The 27331-nt window shown below is 37.5% G+C and overlaps 1 protein-coding gene across 3 annotated transcripts; it reads right to left on the reverse strand.

Annotated features, from left to right (window-relative positions):
- Positions 1-1339: 1339 nt before the first annotated feature.
- cc2d1a (coiled-coil and C2 domain containing 1A) lies at positions 1340-27321 on the reverse strand. 3 transcript variants are annotated; one of them, XM_038284711.1, is made up of 28 exons: positions 27146-27321; positions 26843-26912; positions 23061-23202; positions 22626-22729; positions 20554-20787; positions 20145-20454; positions 19925-20034; positions 19776-19848; positions 19068-19190; positions 18377-18504; positions 15997-16069; positions 15775-15908; positions 15354-15441; positions 14485-14561; positions 14301-14396; positions 13411-13533; positions 13186-13244; positions 12371-12487; positions 11180-11253; positions 11036-11094; positions 10800-10951; positions 9844-9934; positions 9603-9758; positions 7685-7816; positions 7485-7611; positions 6228-6304; positions 6090-6137; positions 1340-6003 (listed from the first exon to the last, which is right to left on the reverse strand). In XM_038284711.1, exons 2-28 carry the CDS (start codon positions 26897-26899, stop codon positions 5971-5973), a joined length of 2997 nt encoding a protein of 998 aa, XP_038140639.1. In that variant the 5' UTR covers positions 26900-26912; positions 27146-27321; the 3' UTR covers positions 1340-5970. The 3 variants fall into 3 exon arrangements, with proteins under 3 accessions (XP_038140639.1, XP_038140638.1, XP_038140640.1); XM_038284710.1 differs by having other exon boundaries at positions 19068-19193; XM_038284712.1 differs by lacking the exon at positions 19068-19190.
- Between the last annotated feature and the right edge of the window lie 10 nt (positions 27322-27331).

A 27331-nucleotide genomic window follows, 5' to 3' on the forward strand; every position in this document is an offset into this window, starting at 1 on the left:
TTCCAATGTTTGAAAAATATTAACAGAAATACTCTAGTATTACTAGTGGCATGGCTTGGTTAATAAAAAAAAAAAGACAAAAAAAAAAAAAATCTCAAGTGATGCAGGATTAGAAGGTGGAAGAAATATCTTGATTTCCCTGATTACAAAAGACTGAAAAATGTTACCCATTCTCTCCTTCACAGTGGCGGAGCTAGACGGGGGGGCCAGGGGTGGCCATCGCCACCCTTAGCCAATCACTGGCCACCCCTACCATTTTTTCCCTGTAATATAGATGGTGGCAGCAGTAATACTCTTAAGGGGAATGTTCAAATGTATTAAAATTTAAACTTTTCATATATATTAACAACTGCTTGACAACAAAAACAGCGTGGTTAATTATGCACATCAATATACAAACATTAAAGATGATACAGAATTGATGCTCTTTTCAGAATTTTTGAATTATTTGGGGTAAAGATAAGATTATGTGCCTCAGCAAGTCCTCTAGGAGTCTTCAGTGAAATCATAATTACTTTAATAACTTAAAAATTCATTAAATGTGGATATTAGTAGATTTAAATATATTTGCAGAATGATTATTGATAAAAGTAGGTAATGATAATGTAAAATATGTTTGCCCCAGAATTCAAACCTGAAAGAATTTTGTCCACTATACTTTTTATTTATACATTATAGATGTTTAAATATATCCGTCTATTTGTTAGCAAAGGCTGCAGAAAATGTAGTTTGTCTTTATTTAGAAAATATGAATGTTGTGCTCATTCCTGTTGGAACAGTTTAGATTGACCCTGAGGTTCTGGTTCTTTTCGGCCACCTCTTAATGTACATTGGTTATTGACCTGCCACCCCTATTAGGATTTTCTGGCTAGGCCTCTGCTCCTTCAAAGTATTTCAAGCTTAGTCATTGGGTCGGCAATGAACGGCAAAGTCTTGCCACAGATGATCAATTAGATTCTGGCCTCGACTTTGACTAGGCCTTCCCAATAAAATAATAGTCTCAGATCAAAGCCATTTCTATGGGTCTAGCTCAAATCCAGGATCATCATTCTGGAAATTGAACATCCAACCTCAAGTTGTTTAATCTGTAATGAGTTTTGATCCAGGATTCCACCATATTATAAATATGTATACACACACACAGCTGTGTTTTCTATGGGGACATTTCATTTACGGTACTTGCATTGATTTTACATGGCCTAACCCAGATCCTTACCCTATTACCAGCATATACCTAACCCTAACCCCAACTCACAGGACAGAACTTTACCACATGGGGACCAGGTGAATGTCCCCATATGTATATTTAAAAAAACTTTAAAGAAGCACGCCAGAATCATCTTTTTTCATATGTTTAATTTTAATTTGTTTTGAAACCAACCTCATACATGACATAATAAAGCCTGACCAATCAGGAACATTCCCACCTTTGAGCAGCACTGAAAACCAAAGACTGAAATATATAAACGAAGCATCTCGTGCTGTACTCAATAAAAAATATATTTATACAGATTGCCCATTCATGACTTGGAATAAAGGAAAAAAAAACAAAAAAACAATGCAAACTATGAGTTTCAACTACAGGATACATTTGATCCAGATAAAAAAAAAAAAAAACCAAAACAAAACCTTTTTGGACGCAAAGGTTGAAAAAAAAGGGCGAAGGACTAACCAATTAGCAGAGCAGGGATGAGTGTGTGTGGAGTGTAGTGTAAACACAGGAGAGGAGTGTGAGTCACCAGCAGGAGCAATTTCAGAAATGGTTTTTCTTCTGCCGTCCCACCAGCATGAAGGTCGATGAGTTTGTTGCCATGATAAAGGGACAGCTACAGGCCAGGAGGTTACATGAGGAGTGTTTGTTTAGGATAGCGCAGGGTTAACTCTACAGATAAAGAAAAAAAAAATGCTTTGCTACATGAGGCTACAACAAAGCTATGAAAAGAGCTATAATGTGGCTTTCAGCTTTCCCAAAAAAAGTAGCTTTATCCAAGAAAAAAAAAACATTCCCAAAGTGCCTTTTTAGTTTGACGGACTTTAGCTAGAACAATAAAATACTGTTGCATCTTTTGCATCTTTTTTCTGCTATGACATCCAGGATACTACAGAGTATCTTGATAAATTTTTAAATAAGACTTTCCTGTGTGCTGTTTTCAGGCTGCAACATTTGGACACATCGACAGTCATTCAATGATGACTCAGACCTACTGAAAGCTAAAAGGGTGATATATAAAACTCCTCCATCCAACAAGAATTCAGGCAGATGGGAAATTACACTTTTCTTACAATTTGCTCATTTCTGTGTGTTTATAACATAAAAACCTTAATATATAGGTCCTGCAGAATGAGAATTTAGCATTCGCTAACAATAGCATACATTAGTGACTAATAGCCTTTAGCTTTGGACTTCCAAACACCGGGAGATCCATGCAGCGCACGGAGTACAAGGAGCAACTTCATCAATGATCAAACAGTTAGTCTTTGAATAACACTAGAAATGTACAGCCATAGTCAGAGGATTGCATTCGCTCATCACCAGCATGAACAGCTTTTGATTATGTATCTGAGGAGTTCTGTCAACATGAGGAATTATTTAAATGGATTCAAAATAAGAATTGGGAAAATATGTTTTAAATAACTGTAGATTTGATCTTTCTGGTTAAACCCCACAAACATCTGGTAAATTCTTCCTCAGCAAGTTAGACCTCAACTGCATGGCTTTCTGGAGCCATCAACAGCTGTCTGGTGTTAATCTGGCTTTAGAAAGCTCACTCTTAGAAATAGCAGAGCTCATTTAAATAAGTTGGTTGTAAGCATGGACTCTACTTCCTAGGAAAAAAACCCATCAATATCTGAATAAGGTCAAGGCTTAGGTAGGCTACACAGACCTTTTAAAACGGTCAAGCATGGTGGTGGTAGTATCATGTTTAGTTGTACTTTTGTACTGCAGAAAGCTAGTAGAGTAATAAGGGGTGGGCATCTCCAAGTTGTTTACCCTCACCTCACATCAGAAGCTAGAGGTTTAAACTTCGGATGCATGAAATAGAAAATCATAAATGGCTTTGTGATTTCCAAACAGAACATAACGGGCAAGTCAGACATCTAAATGCCCTTTAAATTTCTTTAAAAAAAATCTACCTAGCAAGAATTGTTTGCAACAAACAGCATGATGATTTTCTTCAGGTTCCTGAGCAACATTTCTTTAAAATGTACAGAACATTGGTGTTAATCCTTCCTTGTTTAGAGAAAATCCAAATATTCCAGCTTGTTCTCATTATACTCAAATACAGTTTCATACTTAAAAATAAAAGAATACCTGCAAATATTACAATAGAAGCCGACTAAAACCTATAAACCTATAATAGCAGCCCTTGGTGAGCTTCATATGTTTCTGAAATAGATGAAAACCCTTAAAGAAGACCTTTAAAAAAAGCTAATCCCCAGAGACTGCATTAAAATAAGTCAAAGTCACAGCCATTAAATCTCGCCTAATGCAGAGCTTTGCAGATTAATCGGCATTTAAACCGCACCGCTACATAAATGCATTAGAGACGAACATTAACGCTGTCACATTTGGCCCAAAAGCCTCTAAAGTTATTTATAAGACAACCTCAAATTAATGGAAATCAATAGCTGCCTAAAGGACAGGAAATACATAATTTAAGTGGTCAGTAGGTGAAGTAGGAGAAGGAAAAGCTTCACAACAGTCTCCAAACTCCAGCTTTCACTAAGATTATTTTCTGAGGATGCATGGCAATATACTCTGAACACATGATTATCTCAATGGCCATATGACTGAATAAAAAAAAAAAAAAAAAGCCTATATGTGAGCAAATGGATACTTTATTCTTATGTGAAGCAGGCTAGGTGCTGCTGCTGATAGGCAACATATCATCAAACATAGAGCAGAAACATCTGCAAGGGGTTTCCTAATAATTCCTAATAATAATAATTCCTGACTGTGGAAGCTGGTGCGATCTGCTGCGTCTCCGCATGTCTCTGGTTTTAAAATATGGTTCAGGGAAAAAAACGGCTTGGACAGGGGGGGTGGATGAGCAATTACCTCTCCATACCAGCACAAATTGGAGAGCTGTCCTGTGGACAGAGGAGTCTATGATCTCAGCTGGACAGATATCAGCAGCAGCGCAGTGACACAGCAGCTGCTCATTATTTTCTGATCAGCTGCTGAATTAATTCATTACGGACTGGCAGCATAATTACACTCAAACTGAAAAAGGAGACGTCTAAATACAGATCAAGTCATTTGCTTTGAGTCTCATTTCCTTCTGCACCTTATGTTACCAGGACTGTTCTTCTGTCAGACAACTTATCTCATGACAAAGTACATTGAATACCAACTTCCTGCCTTCAACAAATTTCCAACATCATTTTGGAAGACTAATGCCAGCTTCATTTTTAAAAAATCAATCTGACGGGAGTTTGAAATTAGTATCCTGTTGGTTAAAAATTGGAGACATCCACCGTACACCAAAATCCGTAGATTAAAAGAAATTCATTTAAGATGTTGGGGAAACCTAAGAAGCAGTAAGTATGGCTAACTGGAAACGACAAACACCAGCATCCCTCTCCACACTGCTCCAAAAGTCACGCCTTCAAACTGTACTGAGAGTTACAGCAAATAGAGCAATAGTTAAGCCAAATAGATTTCTGAGGAGTCTAGTCTTTTATGGTGTATTTAAAAATCTAAGACTGAACGCTTTGTGGATTAAAAAAATATCAGATATTCAGACCTGGGAACCTAGTTCTGTTAAAAAATAAATGAATGGAGGACTGACATAATATACATTCTATGCATGGTTAGGCCAAGAATTATTAATACATTTAAACTAATGCTTAATCTTAAAGTTTTTTCTGACATTCTGGAGTGACCAAGCTGAAGTCCACACATGAATCAGATAAAAGGAAAGAAACAAAAAATCTATGGAGAGCTGAGTTAGGCTGATGACAAGAGGCCATCCAATGTTAAAGATAACCAGAGGAAGTCAAAGGATTTAATCACTGAAATGCCAATAAAGATTTCTCATTGATTATAGAGAAAATACCATTTTTAAAAAGAGTAAGCTAATGTTTTATTCAAAATGAATGCCCCATCAATCCTGGTTCATTACAAGTAGAAGATGCTCCTTATCTCCTGTTTGTTTAAAACTTTTTAGTCAAAGGAAATTTATTTTAAACCATAAGCTTTAATATTTAATTTATTAATAATTTTAGCCTTGACTTGAATTGGACTAGAACCAAATAAGGAAATGACCCAGAAAGATCAAGTAACGAAATAATAGACATGTGATGATGGAGGGATCCTAACAACCAGTTCCCACCTCCCTGACTGTTTCCTGGTGAAAAAGTAATCCTTCATAGAATGTAAGCACCGGGATTCGAAAGCCCTGCTTTGTGTTTCGTTTTCTTTCCTCTCAGTACCAGAAGACTCCAAAAGGAGGAGATTATTGTAATCTGGGAACACTGGTGCAGACAGATTAGATTAAGCTCATTACAAAGGTAAAATGTGACAAGAAAGGGTTAATTCCACCTCATTCCACTTGTTCAGGACACCTCAGAACACGCACACGGGCAAAGATATATTTTTGGTCATTAGTGAACACCAAAAGAGCTGGTGTCAAATGTAAAACAAAATCCTTTCATTAATCTCCAAAATCATTCAAATGATTGTTGTAAAAACAAATCTCTGTAGTGTTTTATCTTAATAAGTGCAAAATAATTCAGCTTCTACTTCCACCCTCTAAAGGCTTCCTTTAGCTTCCGTTGTCCCTCAGTAGATACATTTACCGCCCACATGTAATACAGGTTGTAAGGAAAGAGAGGAAGCAGGTCGGCTCATGCAGTTGTCTCGGTCATGAGCATCGTCGCACCTAAGCTGCGTTTTGTAGCGTCTGGTGGCAAGCATGAATGAAAGAGAAAACAGTACTCCAGCCACGTCTCCACCTCACCGTCCTTTCATCCGGTGCGTTTTCTTTTTAGAGATTCCAGCTTGAAATTAGAAAGAAATATAAATACATATTTTGCTCATAAAAACATCTTAGACTGCTGCTGAGGTCTTTGACAGCCGTCCTTACCTCGCTCTCTACCATCTTCAGCCTGCCCAGCGCATCCTTTGCAGCTTCCTGGTGAATAAACAGAATGAGCATGTTTACCAGAAGAGGAAACACAACATATCGGAGAACTCCCCCCACAACTCTGACCCTTGCACTCACCCTGTTGCCTTGGCTGGAGTATTTCTTTACAGAATCAGAAAGTCCTTGGACAAATCGCCGCAGCACGTGTTCATACTCTGTACATGCCATAAAAACACAGGTCACATGCTTATCAATTACTGCATTATTAAATATTTCAGCACACTCATTTAAGAGACAGCAAAACTGGACATATTTAATAAACAAAGAAAAGAGAGAGGCAGTGAAATGTCCACATGTCATGTTTTAAAGGATTTTATGAGAAAGACGAGCTGTTCCGAATACTGGAGGAGGAGACCAAAGACAGAAAGGGGAACATGAGGAAGATTTAAAAAATTTAAGAAAAAAGGAGAGAGGCAAGGAGGTTAGGAAGGAGGTTAGGAAGGAAGGAAGGAAGGAAATATAGCAAATTAAGGAAATAATGAAGGGAAGGAGAAAAGAAAGATACCAAAAAGGAAGGAAAAAATGGAAATTAAGAGGGAACACATGTATTGTTCAGTATACCATAACAGTGTTGTTTCAACCCTGGTCCTTAAAGCACACTGTCATGCAGGTTTATCACACCGGTTTCAGATGATTGCCTTTCAACTAAGTCCATCAATCAACCATTAAAGGAACTAAGCTGTGCTGAAGCTGGGAAACATTTAAACCTGCAGAGCAGTGTGCCTTAGGTGATATCTTACGCTATAGCCTCCAGAAAACTCCCATAATATTACAGCCTAAGAACCACGCTGAAGAAAATTCAGTTCAGTCCAGGAATCCTTTGCCTCAGTTTGCAATCAGACAACAGTTATAGCAGCCAACAGTTTAACCTCCTTGGGATCTTGTGGTATTTAATGTTCCCTTAAAACCACTAGCAATCAATCACCAAGCAGCCCAGATTCATAGAATAACATTGTTCAAATCACAGCAGTCACCCTGCTGAGCATCAGGATCTCAGTCTGATCCGTCTAAAAACAATTTTTATTTAAGAAGCTGAGCTTTCTTCCTCCATATCTTCAACTCGGCTAAATAAACAGAGAGACCTGAATTTCATAATTTTTTTTACATTATAAGTACGTACAGTCACAGTATGTACTTCTAATGTACACAGTACAAGAGAAAGCTTACTCCAAAGAAAATCTATGAAAAATGTCAAACACAAAGAACGAATAAATCATATGAGATCTTTCACTGCTCATTACTCATATAAGTAAGGTTTAATGATTTTGACAGAGCCTGATTAAGTCTGTTCGGTCTGATTATTGGATAAACCGCTAAGCGATGAATCTGTACTACCTGTCAGCAGAGCAGGAGAGGCGCGCTCCAGCTGCGCTTTCTGCCACTGCAGCCTGTGCAGGACATCTTTGTGTTGATGAATGAGGTCAGCTGGGGGATCGCGATGGTTTTTCCGGTAATCTCCAATCTGAAAGACGACATCAATGAGCAAGCGGACCTCTGGTGAAAAGCTGTCACGGACAGGCTCGGCTCACACAAACCTTCCTCTCCAGCCGCTCCTTGTCGTAGTTGAGGAGGCTGAAGCTGTGGAGCTTGTACTGTGGAGGAGAGTTGCTGGAATGACTGCTTCTGCCGCTCGATTCGTGTTTGGGTTTAGATCGAGGAGATGGAGCCTGATTCCGACAGAAGGGAAAGATCCAAAGCACTTTTAGTAACGTGAATCATTCAAATCAACAAGTGGAGCCATCCATCCTCAAACATACTTCCTCAAAGCCTTTTTCCTTTAGCAATGACCAGTAACCACTAACTATTCATTTATTTTATAGCCTCTTATGATTACCCTCCACCATTTATAGTCAATGCATACATAGTCCCTGTGCACATGTAAATAAATATTTATATCCTGTATAGCACTTCTACATAGATGCAAACTACCTTTCGTTGCTTTGTACTTGTGACAGTGTAAAGAAAATAAAGTTGAATTCCATTCTATTCTATTCTAAACAGCAGTATGGTTGAAACAAAAGAGCAGGCCACCTTAAACACTAAATATTTATTTTACGATTTAAAAAATAACACGATGCTGCTAACACTATAAATTAGTGTGCTTTAATTTACTGAATTAAGTCATTTAAAATTCTATAAATAAAATGAATAGTTTTTGCTGTCTGATAAATTTTTTCCCCGAAGATTGGATTATTTATTTAAGATTATTTTATTTGTGTTTAAGTCTTTAAATGGCTTGGCTCCTCCCTACCTCTCTGAGCTTCTCCACCCCCATGTTCCCACTGGGTGCCTAAGGTCAGCTGACCTGCTGCTCCTGGAGGTACCGAGGTCCAAATGCAAGCTCAGAGGAGACAATGCTTTTTCAAAATTGTGGAATGAGCTCCTTCTCCTCATTAGACAATCCTCTTCACTGTCTAATTTTAAAACTCATCTTAACACCTATTTTTATTCTTTGGCTTTTAACACAGCAAATGACTTTCTCTGTTTTTGCATTTGTGGTTTGTTTTATTATTTTTTTTATTTGTTTTATTCCTCTAAACGTCTATGTTGTTTTTATACAATTTTAACTTTGCCTGATATGTACAGCACTTTGTGGCAGGTGTTGTTGTTTTAAAGGGCTTTATAAATAAAGTTGAGTTGAGTATTTTCTTAAAGGTGTGGTGGCCCAGGTGCAGTAGTAGAACTCACAATAAATAAGTGAATGGAAGCAGGGACAGCTGCTTGGGGAGCGCTATACCTGTCATTTGGCTCCACATATTGCAAGTGTCAATTTTAAAATAGCAAAGAAAAAAATAATTATTTAAATTTAAATAATTAGTATACAAAAAAAAAGAAAAATAAGGCATTAATCTAACTGGTAGATGACTTCTCCCATTGCTATCTGTGGTAGGTGCCAAATATATACCAGCAGACCTCGGCGGCCTACATGCAAGGGCCGCAACTAACAACTATTTTGCAAAGCGATAAATCTGTCGATAATTTTTTAGATTAATAATCAGATAGCCAAAGGTTCCTTAATAAGGCTTTTCACAAAATGAAACCAGCTAAAACTAAATCTTTTCCACTTGAGGACTTCTGATGATGATTGAAGATGATTTTTTTTCAAATCTTAAATGCAAAATGTTTACAATTTTGATATAATTACTGCTCTAAGTGGGTTGCTCTGTCAGCTAAAGGCCTGTTTTAGAGTTACTACATTCCAATTAACGATTAATCGATTACTTAATTAGTTGACGCTTAATCACGATTAATCCGAGTAATTTCTTCAGCCCTACTACGTGCATTGATTGTACCGCATTGTTTTCTTAGTCTCCGATTTTCTTTGTTTCAAATCATCAGATATATACCTTTATAACCACCCTCATCACTACCCTTTCCATCATGGTTTTGATACATGAAAACAGTCTTAATGTTAACATTTTCTTTCAAACTGTTCAATGATCAACTACTCACCCGCTCCTTTTGTTTCTCTGGAGGGGAGAGCGCCGGGACCAGCTCCAGAACATACCACTTATCTGTCGTCGGCTGCAGGTCCACCCCAGAGAGAGGCTCTCTGATCTTCACCCTCACCTCCAATTTTCCACCTGTAGCTTTACGACCATCCATCACCTACCAAGATACACACCCACACTCTCTCAGAGAGATTTAAAGCAAATGCATGGTCGTGTAAACCTTACATTTAATTAACCCTTACTTCTATGATCTCTCTGATCTCGCAGTGGTTTTCCAGAGCCTCTAGCTTCAGCTGAGCAGTACCCACCACTTTATCGGTCTTAAATAGACCTCTGCAGGAACACACAGGGATGATAAAAAGGTAAACGGTATAAGATACAGAAGCCATAGATTTAAATCTCATAGGAACCTAGAGAAAGCGCTTTTTCATAATTTTAAAGTTAAGTTCCTTTTTAAATGTGGTTGCATTTCACACTGCATCCAAGCATGCTTTGGTCAAGAATAACATGTTGTTGGTGTTCTTGTTATGTCCCCAAATACTGCAGATTTTTCTGAGGAAAGAGAGGCCTGCAAGGACATGCTTTGCATGAATTTGGCTGGAAGATTAGAACTGCAGCAGTCAGTGAGGTTCTACAAGTCAGTCAGTTATCAACATGGGAAAATTAACAATAAAAAAACGATTGATATTTACCTGCTGATTTGCATCCACATCAACAGGGAACAGAAGTCCAAATATGTACACTCCCTCTGTTTCTATATGGACTTCATTCTTTTACTTACTTTTAAGGCTTTAAATAATTCGGCACATTACAATTAAACCAAGATGCTCCAGGTAAATAAACCCAAAAGAGCACTTAGATCATCAAGACAGACACTCTTGGGGCAACTGAGCTCTATTTAAAGCATAATTTAGGAATCAAATTCTGAACCGACTAGCTAATCAATAATAAACTATAAATGTACAGCCTTTCAAACTGCATCTGAACATGTTTTTGTAGGTCAGTCTCATTAGCAGTTGTTGTTGTTTTCTTGTTTCAGCTGATTTTATGTCATTATCCTATCCATGGCTAGTCTTATGTTATATTCAGTCATATTTATTTCTAGAAAGCAATGATTCTTTTTCTCTTTTCCTTTTATTTCTCCATGTCTCTCTAAAAGATGTCTTACAAATAAATAATTATGATGTATTAATTTTACCCCTTGTGGACAATTTCAAACTTGATGCCTTTGGATTGAACGACCCGTTTAAATCCTCTGTGGGCTCGGTTAATGTTGAGTTTGAACTGCTCTTTAAACTCTGGGCTGCTGGTGTTCTTCACGGTGCCGGTTTTGTCCCTCTGGGCGTCCTCCTACACACAAACACACGATTCAGCAAAGTTTCACCGGTTTGCTCTAAGTAAAAACAACCAAGAGAGAAAAGAAAAGCGTCTCACCGAGCTGGGAAAAGGAAACTCAAATTTTACGCTTGCATCCAGATCATTAGGAGAGACACCTGTAGAGTTAGAGTTTGGTGTAAAAGGCCACAGATTTACCAGATTACATGGTGATCAGCTCAAGGATGCATTTGTTTTCTGTACCTGACGGAGCTGGAAGGTTGACGCCTCGGTTGATGTACAGTACCAGGTCATTGGGAGACAGGTCAGAGTATATTCTATATAAACGACAAACAACCATTTAGAATATGAACCAATTTATCATGCGCGTTGAATGAGTCACACAGCTTTTAGCCTGATATGATACTGGAACAGAGACACACTGAGTCACTCTGATTCATCTCTCATCCAGTGAGGTAAAGTAGCCCATTGGCTGGGCTAAAACATATTTCACTCAATTAAAATGCTTCTGCATGATGAGAAAATTTAACATCAAGTTTAATCTAATAGAACTTTTAGATGTTGTTGTCTGACATATTTTTCCAAATCTTTCACTTAATCTGATCTCTAAGCCATACCACTCAATACAAAGTGGCCTTCTTTTCCCTAATCCTAAAGGGGAACACTGTTTTTTTTTTTTTTTTTTTTTTTTTTACATTGGGCCCTTGATTTAATGTCATTACATCATGTTCTACTCACCCAAATTAGTTTTGTGTCATTTGGAGCTGTTCTGAAGATATTCGGTTTTATTTCCAAGTAACGTCTTCCTATGGGCAATGAATTGAAGGCACAAACTAAACTGCTCATAATTTATTCTTTATGGTACGCCAGCATTCATAACATGTAGGCGAATCACTGTCCCCCAGACATCCGCGGTTATATTTTTTTATATTTATATATTTTTTAAAACAAAGCGGAGTGTGTATGATGTCATCCGCGCGCCGGCTACCGTTCATTCATCCTGTCCGCTGAACTGCTGCTAGTTTTACTCACATGCCTGGAAGTTGTCTAGTGCTACTACCACAGATGATCTCGCTCTCCAAATGAATTCAACCATTCAGATTAGCTAGCTGAATGAATAGAAGGGGTAGAGCGTAGCCGCCTGTCACATGACTTGCACATTTTCCAATAACTCAAGTCACTCCTCTCAGAAGTTTATGTTGTCCCTACTTCACTCATGGCTCATCACAATAAAACAAGTTTACATAAAGATACATTTGCACAGTATTATAAAGAACGAAACCATGTTCCTGAAATTAAGGTACAAACTACAACCTGTGTATATGAGTCTGCCTTACAAGTTCTGAAATGATTCAAATTTAAGAATCCTGTTAAGTCCTTCCATACAAACACTAAATATTGAGCAAAATCTGAAGAGGAAAAAAAGAGGTTTACTTTGGAGAGTTGAAGGTTCTCTCCTGGGTGTGGCACTTGGGGACTGGCTGACCGTTGGCATGGGCATTCTTCAGCATCTCTATGTACTTCATGGTCTCTTCAACAAGTTTCTCAGTCCTAAAGGGAGGGCAAACAGAAATGAGACTCCCACACAAACACTCATTGTATAAAACCCTGAAGTCTGCAGAGCTAGCGGTCAAAGTGTTGTGTGACAAAGCGCAATAATTTTTACACCTAAACACAGGTGTAGGCTGATATATGCCAATATTTGTTTTTTTGGGTTAATATCAAACCTATTTTCAAACTATATATAGGATTGGGGCATCCCTGGTAGATTCTCTTCAGCAGTCTGTTATCCCCTAATCCTCATACCTAAACCTAACTTTCAAGTCAACAGTCATAAAAAATCTTTGAAACTTTGATCCTGTCATCTGCTTTTTTTCCATTGCAACTAGCCGGATTATTAAAGGGTGGAGAAAAAACAAAAACCACACCAGTTACGGTGATTTGCAGCCTGAACTTTTTTTCTTTTTTTTTAAAGGAAGGACCATGAGGGATTTGGCTTAATCTTACGAGACGAGTGTCATGGGAAAATGCCTATGATATGTTCCAGGCAGCCGGCAAACACTCTCTGTAATGTTATAAAACGTGAAAGAGTTAAATCCCTGTCAATCCACTGAACCAGAGAGCTTGCAAATACTAGGAAAAGGTGAAAGCTTAGTTACTTTTCTTGGACAAAATTACATGAAAGGAGAACATTTGAAGTCCCGTATATCAATAAATGAATGAATATAATCAGGAGAAGTGTTTCTTACTTCAAAGCCTCAGGTATGTTTCCCATGAGAGTGAACTGCTGACAGAGATCTGAAAATTTCTGTCCAAGAAGACACAGAAGAAACAAGATCACTGATGACAAAAAAAATATTTGCAAAGGAAGAGAACATTTTTTTTACCAAAAAAAAAACACATGAATTGATTGCTGCGTGAATAATAAAAGTGAGACTTCTTAGGAAAAAAAAGAAAAAAAAAAAGGTTTTAACCTTATGTTGATTTCGTAAGCGGTCCATGAGGGCGTGGTACTTTTCACTGGAGCGAGGGGAGACAGGAGAGGTCCGGGAGCGACCCAGGGAATAATCCTCCTCACTCACTGGAGCACTTGGAATCTGTATGAAAGAGGTGAGAAGCTGTGACCATGTGTATGGATTAAAAAAACAAAACAAAAAACTCCAAAAGCAATAAAGTAATGAGCACAATAAAACCAAAAAGGCACTCAAACACACTTTTACCACACATGTCAAAACTGTGAAGCTGAAAGTACTTTTGGGCGTCATAAATTTCAACTTGCTTTATTTTTTTATTTTCTTAGAGTTTAACATATTTAGTTTCAGCAGCAAAATCAGTAAAAGTCACTCTTTCTCTAATTAAACAGGGTTGCATCCAAGTTTGTGTCTGGGCAAAAGTTTCTTGACATCTATGGTCCTATTTCCTTTAGAAACTCGATATGCTTGTTCTAAAAGGAAAATTTAGGAATTGCTGTTTTTCACACTAAAATGAAAATTATTGCCAGGGTTGCATCCTGGTTGCATCCTGCTTGCAGGCGTCCTTTTGAACACTTAAAATTAAAACAAACTTATTTACAGCACATTATATTTGAAAATCAATTCAGTGAATTGACACTTAAGACATCCTGCTGAAAGTAAGAGACAGAACCACGGCATTCTGGGTAACTCAATGGAAAGTTAAGTCAGGGTAATCAGTGGGTTATTTCAATAAAAGTCAGATATTCTAAAATAAATCCCTTGGGGCGAAATGTACTGATAAGAAATAATGTAGGACTGATGCAGTATAAACACCTACCAATAAAGCTTCCCATCTGATGCACAAAAGTCACCTTAAAACACTATTTTTTTTAAGGAAATATCTTCATTACCTTTGTGATATCAACAGGTAGGCCAGACTTTGCAGCTGTGATCATGGAGTCCAGTCCCTTGGCGTTCCTGAGGTGCTGCTTTGCTCCAATCATGTCCTGAAAACACCCAAGCATCAACGAATCATTGCTAACTAAGGCAGAGGAACACATAACAGGTGAAAAAACATAACACAGTATAACTCACCTTCCCTTGTTTGGAGCGAAGCGCTGCACGCATAAAGGCCTGTCGCCGTAGCAACAGGAAGTCCACCTGCTGCTGGGCTGAAAACATAAACGGATCTGCTTACTAAATGTATTATCGCTGGTATAAAAAAAATAAAAATAAATAAAATCACAGACAGAAGCAATAACTTAAAACTAAAGTGTGGCATACATTCATTCACATTCATGCCTCTTATTCTGACACCCATAAAGAAACCTTTAGAAATCAACTAATTTGTAAATAGATGTTAAATAGTATAAAACCAGCTGTTCTATGAATGCTTTCAAGATTTCATCCTAAGAGACAAACATAGCAAGCAGGTCAGGAAGAGATTCTTACAGAAGTCACAAGCACAGTTACACTCTAAAGCAAGACCTAAAGCTTTGAACATCTCACAGAGCTCTGATCAACTAAGACTGTGGCTAAACTGTGAGAACCAATCAACACATAACTTTCCAGCAGAACTAGCAGGCTGGGCAAGGAAAACATTGACTAAAGAAGCAGCAATCACTTTCATAGCAACTCTAAAGAAGGAAACATCTGTACTAAATATCTATAATTGGGACCAAATATCAACTATGGTCTTCATAGAAGTGTAAGGGCAAGAAGAAAGCCACTCCTGGAAGTATGACAAACCGTTTTATGATTGCAAGCATCTGGTTAAGTTTTAACTCTGTTGCAAAAAGAAAACGGGCAAGAACATAATTCTCAAGATGTGTATTGACCTACCTTGGGTGTTGACATACAAAATTAAAGGTGGAAGGCATAATGTCACAGATAAGAAAAGTTCCCAGGTTGTGTTTATTTTAGCACAGCAAACACTGAAGGTAGAAACAGAGATTTTAACAGACCTTTAGCTCCCAGCTTTGGAGCTGAGGATCCAGCGGGGACTGGAGGAGCTGGAGACTTTGCTTTCTGCACAGAAGGATGCACTGCAGGCTACAGACAAGAAAATCATAAAACACTCATAACTCTACCAGCAGATGTCTGGGTGACAGCTTTGTTACTTTAAGCTAAGTGAACACATGGTGCACTAATATAAAAAGCATTTTTTTGTAAATACTGCCTTAGTATAGGTGGTCAAAGACTCCTGCAGTGGGTGGAAGTTGCCAAACAGAGAACAATACTAAAGGAAAAAAAATCCTTTGAAGCTGCAGGAGCTGAAATGGCTCACAATGAAGCCTTTACTTCCTCTAATCCACAGACAATCAAGATTCCCTGGCCGCTCTAGAACAATTTGGACATTTGGCACAGCAATCCGTTTATTCCCACCTTAGCTGCCTCTTTTTGTCCATCCTCATCATCATCCTCTGCGTCTGCATCCTGATTTGCTATTTTCATAGCCGTTTCTAGGACACCTATCAGGTTCTGCTGACTCCCCTCTGAGCCCTGGAGAGGTGGGCAGCCTGGATAAAGGACAAACACACACAAATTAACCTGTCTAATCATGTAACTGGAGCGAAACCTGAAAAAAAAAAAAGTTCTGAATGTTACCAGGAGGAATAGGCAGATCAGAAAGGTTGACGGGTCGTCCTGCATTGTGAGCTCTGATGGCATCCTGGTATTGCTGTTAATAGCGAGAGTGACAAGGGAAAAAAAAGAAACATGGATGGTAAATTGAGGCTCCCAACTAAAAAGTGAACAATTTAATAATCATAATTGTGACATTAACACCAAATTGAAGGAAATAAGTGGTTGTAAGGGTGAAAAAAAGCATAAATGACAAAGAATTTATGTAAAACAGCAGCTGAAATAATGTTAATATATAATAATAAAAATATAGCATTTTAAAAATAGCTTTACTAGTATAAATATGAGAAATGTGTTTGGAGAAACAGCAAACTCTGCAATTTGCCCATTTTTGTGCACACCTTCATATCTGAAATCAACTTAGAAAGTAAACTTCTCTAACAACATGCAGATGCAATCAGGATTTCACACCCTGCTGATATGAGCAATTGTCAACTAATTTTTCCATCAGGTCACTGTTTTAGGAGCTTCAACCAAAGACACAACCATAAAAGTAATGAAAGGCCGTATCCAACAGTGAGGTCCAAGTCCTGGATTAACACGGCAATCCTTTACTCATAAAAAAACAACAACAGCTGTTGGTTTAAAGCAGGAAACATGTCTTTTTAAACAAATAGGTGCCATGGATAGTGTTAATACACGTCTACAGTTACATAAAAGGATTAAATTGCTTTATTGACCTTAAATAGTTCTTAATTTCTTTTTTACTGTGCATTTGCTTGCCATCTTCATCTGAGCCTGGTGTTTGTTCATAGCATATTTTCCCAACTTTAAGTCGCATTTTCTTTTTCATAGTTTGGCCAGGGGTGCGACTTATACTCTGGAACGATTTATGTGTGATATTATTAACACATTACTATATAATTTCACATGTTTTCACACTAAAATGCAAGAGGGCCCTCTAGGTTTGTGTTGATAATTTCAACATTGGTGTTAACTTCTAAAAAACAACCGGGAAGGGCTTATAAAATATGAACCGAAAAGAAAATCATAATCTGCAGATTACAAGCTGCAAGTACAAAAATATGCAGCTGAAAACTGTATCGAGCAGCAGGATGAAAGTTTTAAGTAAGCCGAGTTCTTTAAAAGCGACACTAAGGATGAAGATTTCATTGGATTTAGTAATTTGGAGTGACAAGGATGGTTTGATAAACTTGTTAGCATGTTAATTTATGCTATAGTTATCTGAATAACTCTTAATATGTTAAAATACCAGGCCCGTTCTCAGTTCGTTGTTTATGTGTCATTTAATGTTAGCATACCATACAATTATTCAGCCTGTTATTGCCGTAATTCTATTTTTATTTTAAATTGCCTTTCACGATGACATGTCTGTTCTTGGTGTTGAATTTTATCAGATAAATTTCACCCAAAAATGCGACTTATATGTCTTTTCCTTCTTTATTATGCATTTTATCGCTGGTGCGACTTGTACTCCGGAGCGACTTTTAATACAGAAAATATGGTAATTAGTTATTTGCACTAATATGCATTGGAGGAATCTTTTTGAATGTTCCGCAGTTAAACTTTTTTCAACAGGAGACTGGGCACATTTTAGACAAGTTAAGTGCTTAAAATATTTGCTATTTGCAAAATAAAATAAAAATCAGACACACAAAACTAGAGGAAAGGATCAAATCTTCTAAAACATCTTACAGAATGTGAGGCTGCTTGCTGGCAGTAATGTCTAACAGCTAAGCAAGGTAAAACTGCATTAGCACATACACATTTGTCCAGCAGATAATTCTATAAGACAATCCTTTTTTATATGCACTCTGGAAAATAAAGAAACTGCTCAAAATGACGTTGAACTTATTTTATTATATTAATTAAAACTAGAAAATAACTTCTTAAGCTTTCTTGAATGTGTTAAAAAAAGCATTATTTATTTAGCTTGTTGCAGCAAAAAGTGAAGTGCAAAACTCTGAGGTTAAATAAGTTAGATAAGACCAATTGTTAGTTTGAACTATTATTATGAGAACTTTAACGCATTTCCAAACAACATAACATTTGTGCAGGGTGTTTAATATGGGCAGCTTTACATAACATACAGTCTCCTTTAATTGGAGTAAAAACTCTGACCTAGGTGAACTTTGACAGAATCACCCATCCAGGGTATTTAGCCAACACTAGAGATTGTAGGGAAAGCTAAAGACTGTCCAGTCAAGTTTCCACTGAGTGACAGAGGCAAAACAAACAAAAGCACAGTCAGAGATATGACATAAATAACAAATTGAATGTTTTATGGTTTCTTTAATTCTGCTTCAGTTAGCATGATGAAGTATCTTTAAAAGAGGAAAAAAAACATGAGAGATTGGTTTAAAAAAAACAATGCAGCGGTTACCTTCATAATGCGCTGGTGCATGCGAGCCTTCCGATCATCTCCTTTGCTCTTGGCACCCTCTGCTGCCTGCTTGTAGATTTCCAGCCTCTGTTTCAGCGCTTCTGCCACACTGGTGGGGGCAGGAAGGTCTTTCAAAAGAACAAACATAAAATAAATAACAATGTTCTCTCCATCAAACATAATTAAGATATTTAAACAGCTAAAAAAAAAACCCAACAAAACAACATAATCTCAGCCCAGCTTAAGCACTTAATATTATCTGGTTATTCATCTCTGTTCTTCTAATAGGCATTTTATTATTTCATGTTTTGCTTTAGATTTACCATGCGTTAAATTTTATTTCTTCATATTTTGCCAACCAAATGTTAATTTCTGTGACTGCTCAGAACTAATCAATTGCTGATCATTAATGTCTGAAGTCATGTAACATTGAGGTCCTCCATACTCTGTTTTTTATCCTATGTTTTAACTAAACAATCCACTTTAAAAGGCACTCAATTATAAAGAAACTTTCAGTCGGAAATTACAAGACAGCAATTGTAGATAAATGTATTTTTAATTTTTATTGTTTCTTTTTTTACAGAGATCATACTTTCATTTGATTTTCCCTAAATTAAAACAGTAATCACAGTATTTCAAAAGCACCATCAAAAAAAAAAAAAAAAAAAAAAAAAAAAAAAGGGAACTTTACTGTTTTGGGTCATCTGTTGGGGTGCAGGGGCAGCAGGAGCAGCAGGAGCCGCAGGAGCAACAGGAGCAGCAGCTTTGGAAGAAGACTGAGGAGGAACAGACGCTCTCTGCTGTTCCACTGCATCTTTTGTGAAAAAAAAAACAAAAAAAAAACAGACAGCCGTGCAGGGATAGACACTTGTTAGCTGTATAAAAAAAATCTACTAAAAAATGCTTAAGTGCTCCTGGTTTAGCTTCTGCCATTGCTGATTGGATGGGAAATAAGAAACGGACTAATCTAGCTAACCCTCCTGGTTTTTACTGAGGTCTAGCCGATTCATTTGCACTGTAAATACTGGGACCTGGATGTAACGGCATTAAGTTGAGTTAAACCTGTGATTGCCCTAATAATGCTCAATATTTGCACAACATGAGAGAAGATTGATCGGAAATGGACAACAAAAGTTTCACACTAAAACAAAAAAGAAATCCCAAATACAGAGGTTGGTTTTAGCATTTGAAAATAGTGATGAAAATAAACATTATAACCAGCAGCGTTGTCTGAATGAAGCTTTTTATTTAGTCCATGTATGAACAAAGATCCATGCACTGCTTTGAGCCTAGAGGGGCAGAATTCATAACATAATTTTTACTTTTATAAAATAAATTGATAGAAATGTATTTACAGCTGCAGGGATTAAGCTATATAACTGCAGTGGTAGATACTGACCAGGAGGGGGAGGTAATGAGCTGAGTTCCACTGGTTCCCCTCTGTCAACAGCTTCCACCAGCGAGTCCAGCTTCTACAATGACAGAACCTTTTGTTTACCATCAGTTTGACGCAAACAGCTCTGCTCCACCCGATAGCAGCTGAGGTACCTTAGCAGCCAGGTAGTGCTGCTTAGCGAGGTTGATGTCACCACTCTGCTTTGCTTCTATAGCAGCCATCTTATATTCCCTCTGTCTAGACAGCACTGCCTGTTTCAGCTCTAGATGGACAGAAGACATGAATACCTGTTAGTCTACAGTCAGAGAACTAAAACAGAGACTAGAGCTTTGTTTTCATTCAGCCCACTAAAGAAAAGGAACCCGCAGTTACCGGAGTGCTGGGTGTCAGGTTGGCTGGGTGTAAGGGGGGAGATCGCAGGTGTTTCTGGGGTGACAGCAGCAGCTGGTTTGTGGGGAAGTGCTAGATGCGCAGGTTTAACGTTTGGGGCTTCTGGTGCCGATTCCCGCAGTGGTTTCTGATTGGAAGGAGGTGATGGAATCAACGCAGGCGCTTCTCGCTCCTTAACAGGTTCAGATTCGGCTGGAGCGTTTGGTTTTGCACCGATGGCAACCGGAGGAGGAATCTCTTCTTCGTTGATTGGCTTCCCTTTTTTCACAGATGTCAGCATGGTCTGTAACGTCTACAATCCGAGAAGACCATAAATACAGAGTCAGTCTGAGGATCACAGACACCTACAGTGGTTCACACGAGAAATTTCTTTCTTATTTGATCAGTTTACCTTTAACCCTCGGTCATATCTCCGAACTTTACTAGTCTCGCCTGCAGCCTTGGCATTGGATATAGCTTTCTGGTACATGTCAATCCGCTCCAACAGGCGAGATTCCAGCCCTGACCCTCCACTTTGTGCAGTAGGAGAAGACACATGGACTTTAGGAACAGTAGGAGTGGAAGCGACAGGTGTTTGAGCAGGAGCATGGCCCTCATCATCCTCCAACACTTCATTCAATTCTGCCTGTGCAAAACAAAGACAAAAAAAAAACCAAGAGGGTATACACACAGTACAGAAGATGTAAAAAAAAAAAAAATTACTGAGATAAGATTTGCCTCATTGTAGCATGTGGATTACAAAATGTCTCACATTTGTTAGCATGCAAGGTAAACATGCAGATTAATATGATATACAAAAGCCCAACTTTGTGTTCTTTTTCAGGGTGGATCATCAAAATAAGTCGTCGTCCTCCTAATTTTCAATCATTCTGGTGATATGTTTATGTAAGGCCGTCCCACATGCTCGTCCTTTTTTTCAATTATTGGTGGTGGGACTGACATAGTGGAAAAATTGGAAAGTAAGCTTGTACGAGCGATGCAAACAGCAACTTTTAAATGGAGCATGCATAAGGAGAAATGGGCTCCTGCATGCTCGCAATAATTTTTTTTAAGTGGAGAGGGCGGGTCTTTTTAGAAATTCGCAAAAATCATTCACTATACCTTTTATTCAATTTTTGGTCCTCCTTTTGATATAAATTTAATCAAAGCATTTTTTTAAATTCTTTTTTAATTGATCAGGGTTGTTTGTTTCTTGCAGGTAGTAATCCATCACTTTCTGTTTCCTTGCCCCACCAATATGGCATGACTTATAGGCAGAGATGGCAAAAGTACTCACTTTCCATACTTGAGTAAAAGTACAGATACTTGTGTTAAAAAATACTCTGGTAAAAGTGGAAGTACTGATTAAACTTCTTCACTCAAGTAAAAGTAACAAAGTACAGGCTTGTAAATTTACTTAAAGTATAAAAGTAAAAGTAGAAACCACTTTTTTCATGCCATTGCCTACATTTTAAATGGATGTCTGCCAATAGGACAAGATCTCCGTTGTGTTCATTTTCAATCATCTCGTCGTCCAGAATACTATGCTAACGCCACCGCCACCAAGCTGCAATGATTTGCCGCGAATGAATACCGCCGAATCTGTCGATTCATCTTGTAGTGGTGCATCAAATGCAACGTAGATTCCCATCCAATTAGATTGAATTTGGTATTGATGACGTGAAAAATAAAAACGGTAACTCCATTGAAATGATATTAGGATATTTTGTTTAAAAAAAAAAAAAAAAAAAATCAGCCTAAAAATAAAAAGCTGTTGCAAATGTAAACATTTTGTGCTTCCTTCCTAAACTCTACAGGAATTTCAACATCACTTGCAGCCTTTTGTCAGTAACCTGTGCAGTTTGTAGATCCTTCAGCAGGATGATGATCTAATCTATATGAATAAATTAGCTTAGAAATGGCTCAGCACACTTAAAATATACCTTCCTTTGTAAACATCTCAGTCCTTAAATCCTACAGGAAAGCCCTGAAAACGTCTCCGTTAATCGATTGTCTACATTTCCTAGTGCCAGATTAAATAGCTACATTATATTATTAAAAGGACATTACAATTATTTTTAGGCTTTTTTTGGTACTATATACACTCTTTTTATATTGTCTGTTGTATTTTTATCTTTAATGGCATCTTGCTTTAACTCCTTGTGCTTTATATAAGCTTTATAAAACCAGTATTTCTAAGTCTAAGTCATCTTCACCATATGAGCCTGGTGATTAAATATTTAGTCTTTAAAATAAGGAAAATGCGGTGGGCGTGAACTTAATTTAGCTGAAGGACAGATTTAGCTCATTAATACATTGAAATTAAAGCTGAGAACTCAAAGCTAATCAGCTATAACTTAAATCCTTTATCACATCTCAGGAGTTAAAGGCAAACGTGAGATATTTTCAATTTTTAACAGATGAATAATGATTAAAAATCTTAAGTTTAATATCTAAAATAGAAGGAGAGCGTGTTTGTTTTACCAGGAGGTCTTCATCATCTAAATCATCATCTCCAATGTCTTCGTCGTCTAGATCTTTCATACATAGAGCCGCCATTCGCTCAATTTCAGACATTGGAACAGGAGCTGAAAAGAACAAAAACATAAAGAAGTTTAGTGTTGAGTATTTAGGCTCAAATTATGTTAGTTAACTATATCAAGGAAGGTTACAATGTTCCTTCTCCTCTGATTTTCATCATTAATTTGCTTTTTTATTTAAAGATTTAAGAACTAAGCATGAGGTTGCTCCCTGTGAGAGTTTATTTTTCTTGTAATATTGAATGGAAATTTCTCAGTTTCTCCTTCTTTAAAAGGAAGACATACTTGCAGATTCCAAGGCTCTCTAAAAGCTCCTTGGATTATTTATATATTTCTCTGAGATCATTAGATCTGCACAATGCAAGAGAAGCAAACTTACATCTTCCTTCTCCTTTTTTCCCCTGGGGTCTCCCTCCTTTTCCACCCCCTCCAACCAAACTGAGAAGCTCTGCCTCCAGGTCCTCGTCATTCCCCAAATCGTCCAACCCGCCGTCCGGGGTGAGGTCAAGCAGAAGCCCCATCTGGAATCCAAACACAAGGAGAGCTGTTGAATTATGAAATCTGATACACTCTACCACGTCATAACAAACCTCAAGCTCTGCCCACTGAACAGTTCTGATAATGTTTTTCTGTGAGCTACGCAAGTTAGCAGGTTAAAAAGTCCTGCTATTGAAACTAAGGGAAAAGTAATCAACAAAATTTTTTCAGCAGTATACATCAAAGAACAACAAAAAAAGAGATGTGCTGATGTTACTCTGAATGACAAAAGCTCAAGCAATGAACTAGTGAATAAAATCATTCAAAAAATCTTTATTGATAGCTAATTATATTAATAAAGAAAAAATTTTCATCACCTAAAAAACTAACTCTGGGTGATAATAATCCTATAAATGCCCCAGGTTTCTTTTGCTGAAAACAGTACAGAACAAACAACAGCAGTTAGAGAACAAGAAACACAGCAGAAAGAAACACAACAGAGCAATAGTCATGACTGGGTTATAGAAAAGTATCCCACATTCTGAACAGCTCACAGAGTTCTGTTTCAGTAGTCTTCTAAAAAATAAATAAATAAATAAAGTCTGCTCCATCCACCAACCTGCAGCTCTTCCACCAATTTGTACATATTTGTACATGTGTATATTATCTGTAACTTAACCAGAAATCACTCCTCTAAATTTTACTACATAAAATCCCCAAAAAATACATTACATCTTTAAGATATAATGATACAAAATGTGAAAACGCTAAAGGAGTAGGGATGTTTTTATGTAAGGTAAGGAGCTTTTGGACATTCCACAACCATTTAGTTCAAGCATCTTGTGTTTGACCGGCCTCTGCAAGGTAAAAGTAGCACTACTTCATAATATTTTTACTCAAGTAAAAGCAAAAAGTAGCCTTTAAAGAAATTACTCAAATATGGATAAAATATGGGGGTGACTGCTTGTTCTGCCAAATAATGTTAAAGAATCGTTTGAAAAAAAATTCAATACATCCGGATTATTATGTGGAGCCTCACCAACATTTAATGGATTGTTCCTCGGACTAAGGTGCACCTTTGGTAAAGATTGAATTAAAATGAGTTCATAACTTTTCAAGTTATTCCGTACACAGACAGACAAACACACACAAACTCAACTAATAACATAACATCCTTGGCGGAGATAAAAATGCAACTCAAGTACTTTTCAGTTCCAACTTTTTATAGTCATTACATTATAAAAAAGTACAGAGCTACGAAATTAACTCTCTGCATTTAACCTGTCCCCTTGGGGAGCAGTAGGCTGCCATTGTGCGGCGCCCGGGGAGCAGTGTGGGGTTTAGGGGTCTTGCTCAGGGACCCAGAGTGGCAGTCTGTGGGAGTGGGGCTTGAACTCAGAACCTCTAGATTCTAAGAGCAATGCCCTAAACACTAGGCCTCCACTCCCCAGTTACTGACTAACTGATCTATCGACTGCTCATGATAATGATGATTATAACAACTGATTTAATATTTAGTTATAAAATTTACAAAATCAATAGTTTCAATACATAGAATAGGTTAAATTACAGTAAACTGTTTAATGTATTTTCACTCAACTTCCAAACGACATGGCAGACTGAGAAGTAGGGAAAATAACATTTAGTAGAAGAGTGTCTCTCATAGGTGCATTTTTGGTTTTAGAACAAATTAGTTTTAATTAAGTTAGTTTCCTCACAATGGATAGAGTAGCCTGAAATTTTACTCAATTAAGAGTAATGATACTTTATCATATTTTTACTCAAAGAAAAGTTAAAAAGTACAACAAAAACTATTATTATTATTTTTTTTAATTACTCAAGGAAATGTACCTGGGCAAATGTAATTAGTTACTAACGAGCTCAGTTTGACTGATGCTTACATTTTACTGTTCAATCCAAATCCACTTTTTTTTAGAAACTAGATGTGAAAGCTTTGTTAGGTTTATTATTTATACATCATGTGCATTGTTATTTTGTTAGCCAGATTAGACAGAGTAGAAGGCCTTCCTTCACATTGTGGATGTCACGGTGTGTACGGAGGTTATCTAATCAGGACAGCCTTCGTGTCTTCGTGCACATCTTGTTGCCGGTCTGATAGAGGAGAGCTATCTGTAACCCTGAAGCATAGAAGCAAGCTGCATGAAGTTCAAGACATGGATGTCGTGTCAGTTTCTGATACGGACAGCTAAGCATCCGCCTGATGCAACACATAGACTCACAAGGTATAAGAAGCAGGTGATGACCTTCATCGGGGCTCAAACTTTGCCGGATGCTCGCGGACGTGATTTTTGAGACCACAGCTATGCAAGCTCTAAGCATTTTTTCTCTGTCCTGTAACGACCTGATCTGGAATAAACTGACCCCCAAGGGGACAAATCCTCCTCATTTTAACAGCTTTCTATGATCTATTTTTAGTTAGAACATTTTTATCAATGTAATTATGCAGAGGCATCTCTCATTCACATGTACTGGTCCTGCTCAGCCCTTAAGAAATACTGGACAGAGGTTTTTCATACACTCTCTTGGGTGTTAAACATCAAATTAGACCCAAACCCATTAACAGCTCAGTTCGGGGTCATGGGAAGGGAGAAAAATTTAACTGTAGTGAAACGATGCATTTTATCCTTTGCCTCCTTGTGGCTGTAGGAGTGATTCTGCTCAGGTGGAAGGATGCTTTCCCTCCCTCCCATACTCAATGGCTGAAGGATATCATGTCCTGTCTAAAACTGGAGAAAATTAGACACTCACTACAGCATTCAAATAAGAACTTTCAGAAGATGTGGGGGCCCTTTTTAAAAGAATTTCAGACCCTTTAAAGGTTTGGCCCTTGAATACAGCTGAGCCATGCTGCACATTTATTACACACTGAGGTTTTGGTCTAACACTGATTTTTTAAAAATATGACTAGTAACCTGGCAGTGACATGGAGGGGATTATTTTGCACACTGTTCGATTTCATTTCTTCCCTTTCTTGTATTTCTTTAAGTCTTATTTTTTGTTCAGTTTTGTTTTTTCCTGTTTATTTGATACATTTCATTTGTGCATGGAGTGATTGATATGTATCCATCTCATGTCTGTGTAGCGACTATTTAGCACTGCACATTTGTTATAATATGAAATGATCAATAAAAACAATTTTGATTAAAAAAAGAACATATTTATATTTCAAGGTTATCCATTTTTTGCACTTTTATAAAACCAAACTTAATAAGCTATTTCGCTGTGTCTCACCAACATGTGACAAATGTAGATCCGATGATGCGACTTTGGGTCATCTGTTCTGCTCCTGCCCTAAGCTTATGAACTTCTGGTACAGGACATTTAAATTTTATAGTAACGCTTATGGCAAAGTTCTATATCCAGATAATCATTGGATAAATCTGGGTCCCCAGTAAGCTGACACTGTTTTGTCTTGTATATTTCTATTATGTCGTACTTGTTTACTTTTTGTTGTATTCTTTTATTCCCCCTCTCTTGTCTTGTCTGTTTAACTCTGAAAAAGCATAAATACATTTATTATTTAAAAAGAACATATTTATCAGTGCAGTATTTTTCCACTGGGAGGCTACTTTTTTTTATCGAGGAGGGAGTTATATTGGCTTGCAGGGAATTAATACCAGGCATCATTTTTAAATAAATGTAATGAGATATGAGAGGAATTACCTGTTTGGCTCTAACTGCCCCTTGACCCCGGGGTGGGGGGTTCCTGCTGCGACTCATAGACTGTAAGCACCTGAGAGGAGAAAACCATTTGAAATTATTTGAATTCAGTTGCAAATCAATGAAACAATATAAACACACTGGGATCACATAGAATAACCTAGCATATCAGTGACACTTTAAGAAACTCATTAATAAAGGAAAAAACAGTCCAAGCTGTCATATTTCATGTTAGCGTCTCCTCTGCTGTTAGCATCCAGCTAAAATAAGCTCACAGTTTCTGGGTTTTCTAAGTGATTGTTTTACCTTTACAGCCTCGATGGATGTTGTGATGTCACCTTGGCCCCCTCGGTTCAAAAAAAGTCACCCTAAACACCAAATTAAGGGAAACGGATCTGTTTAATCCTTCAGTTTGAGATATCAAAACAAGAAGATCATCCGTGTAAATTACTTCCTGTATTACCTCTTTACGGCGGGTCGGAAACACGCCTA

Source organism: Cyprinodon tularosa, unplaced genomic scaffold, assembly GCF_016077235.1.
Source record: "Cyprinodon tularosa strain WSP-4 unplaced genomic scaffold, ASM1607723v1 ctg201, whole genome shotgun sequence".
Lineage (NCBI taxonomy): Eukaryota > Metazoa > Chordata > Actinopteri > Cyprinodontiformes > Cyprinodontidae > Cyprinodon > Cyprinodon tularosa.

Coding starts and splice junctions, on each gene's coding strand:
- cc2d1a (XM_038284710.1), bottom strand. CDS start 26,899: ATGAGTCGCAGCAGGAACCCCCCACCCCGGGGTCAAGGGGCAGTTAGA. Junction 13,245..13,410: donor GCTTACGAAATCAACATAAG/GTTAAAACCTTT, acceptor CTTCTTGGACAG/AAATTTTCAGATCTCTGTCA. Junction 6,305..7,484: donor CTCTCCTGCTCTGCTGACAG/GTAGTACAGATT, acceptor TGGCATGTACAG/AGTATGAACACGTGCTGCGG.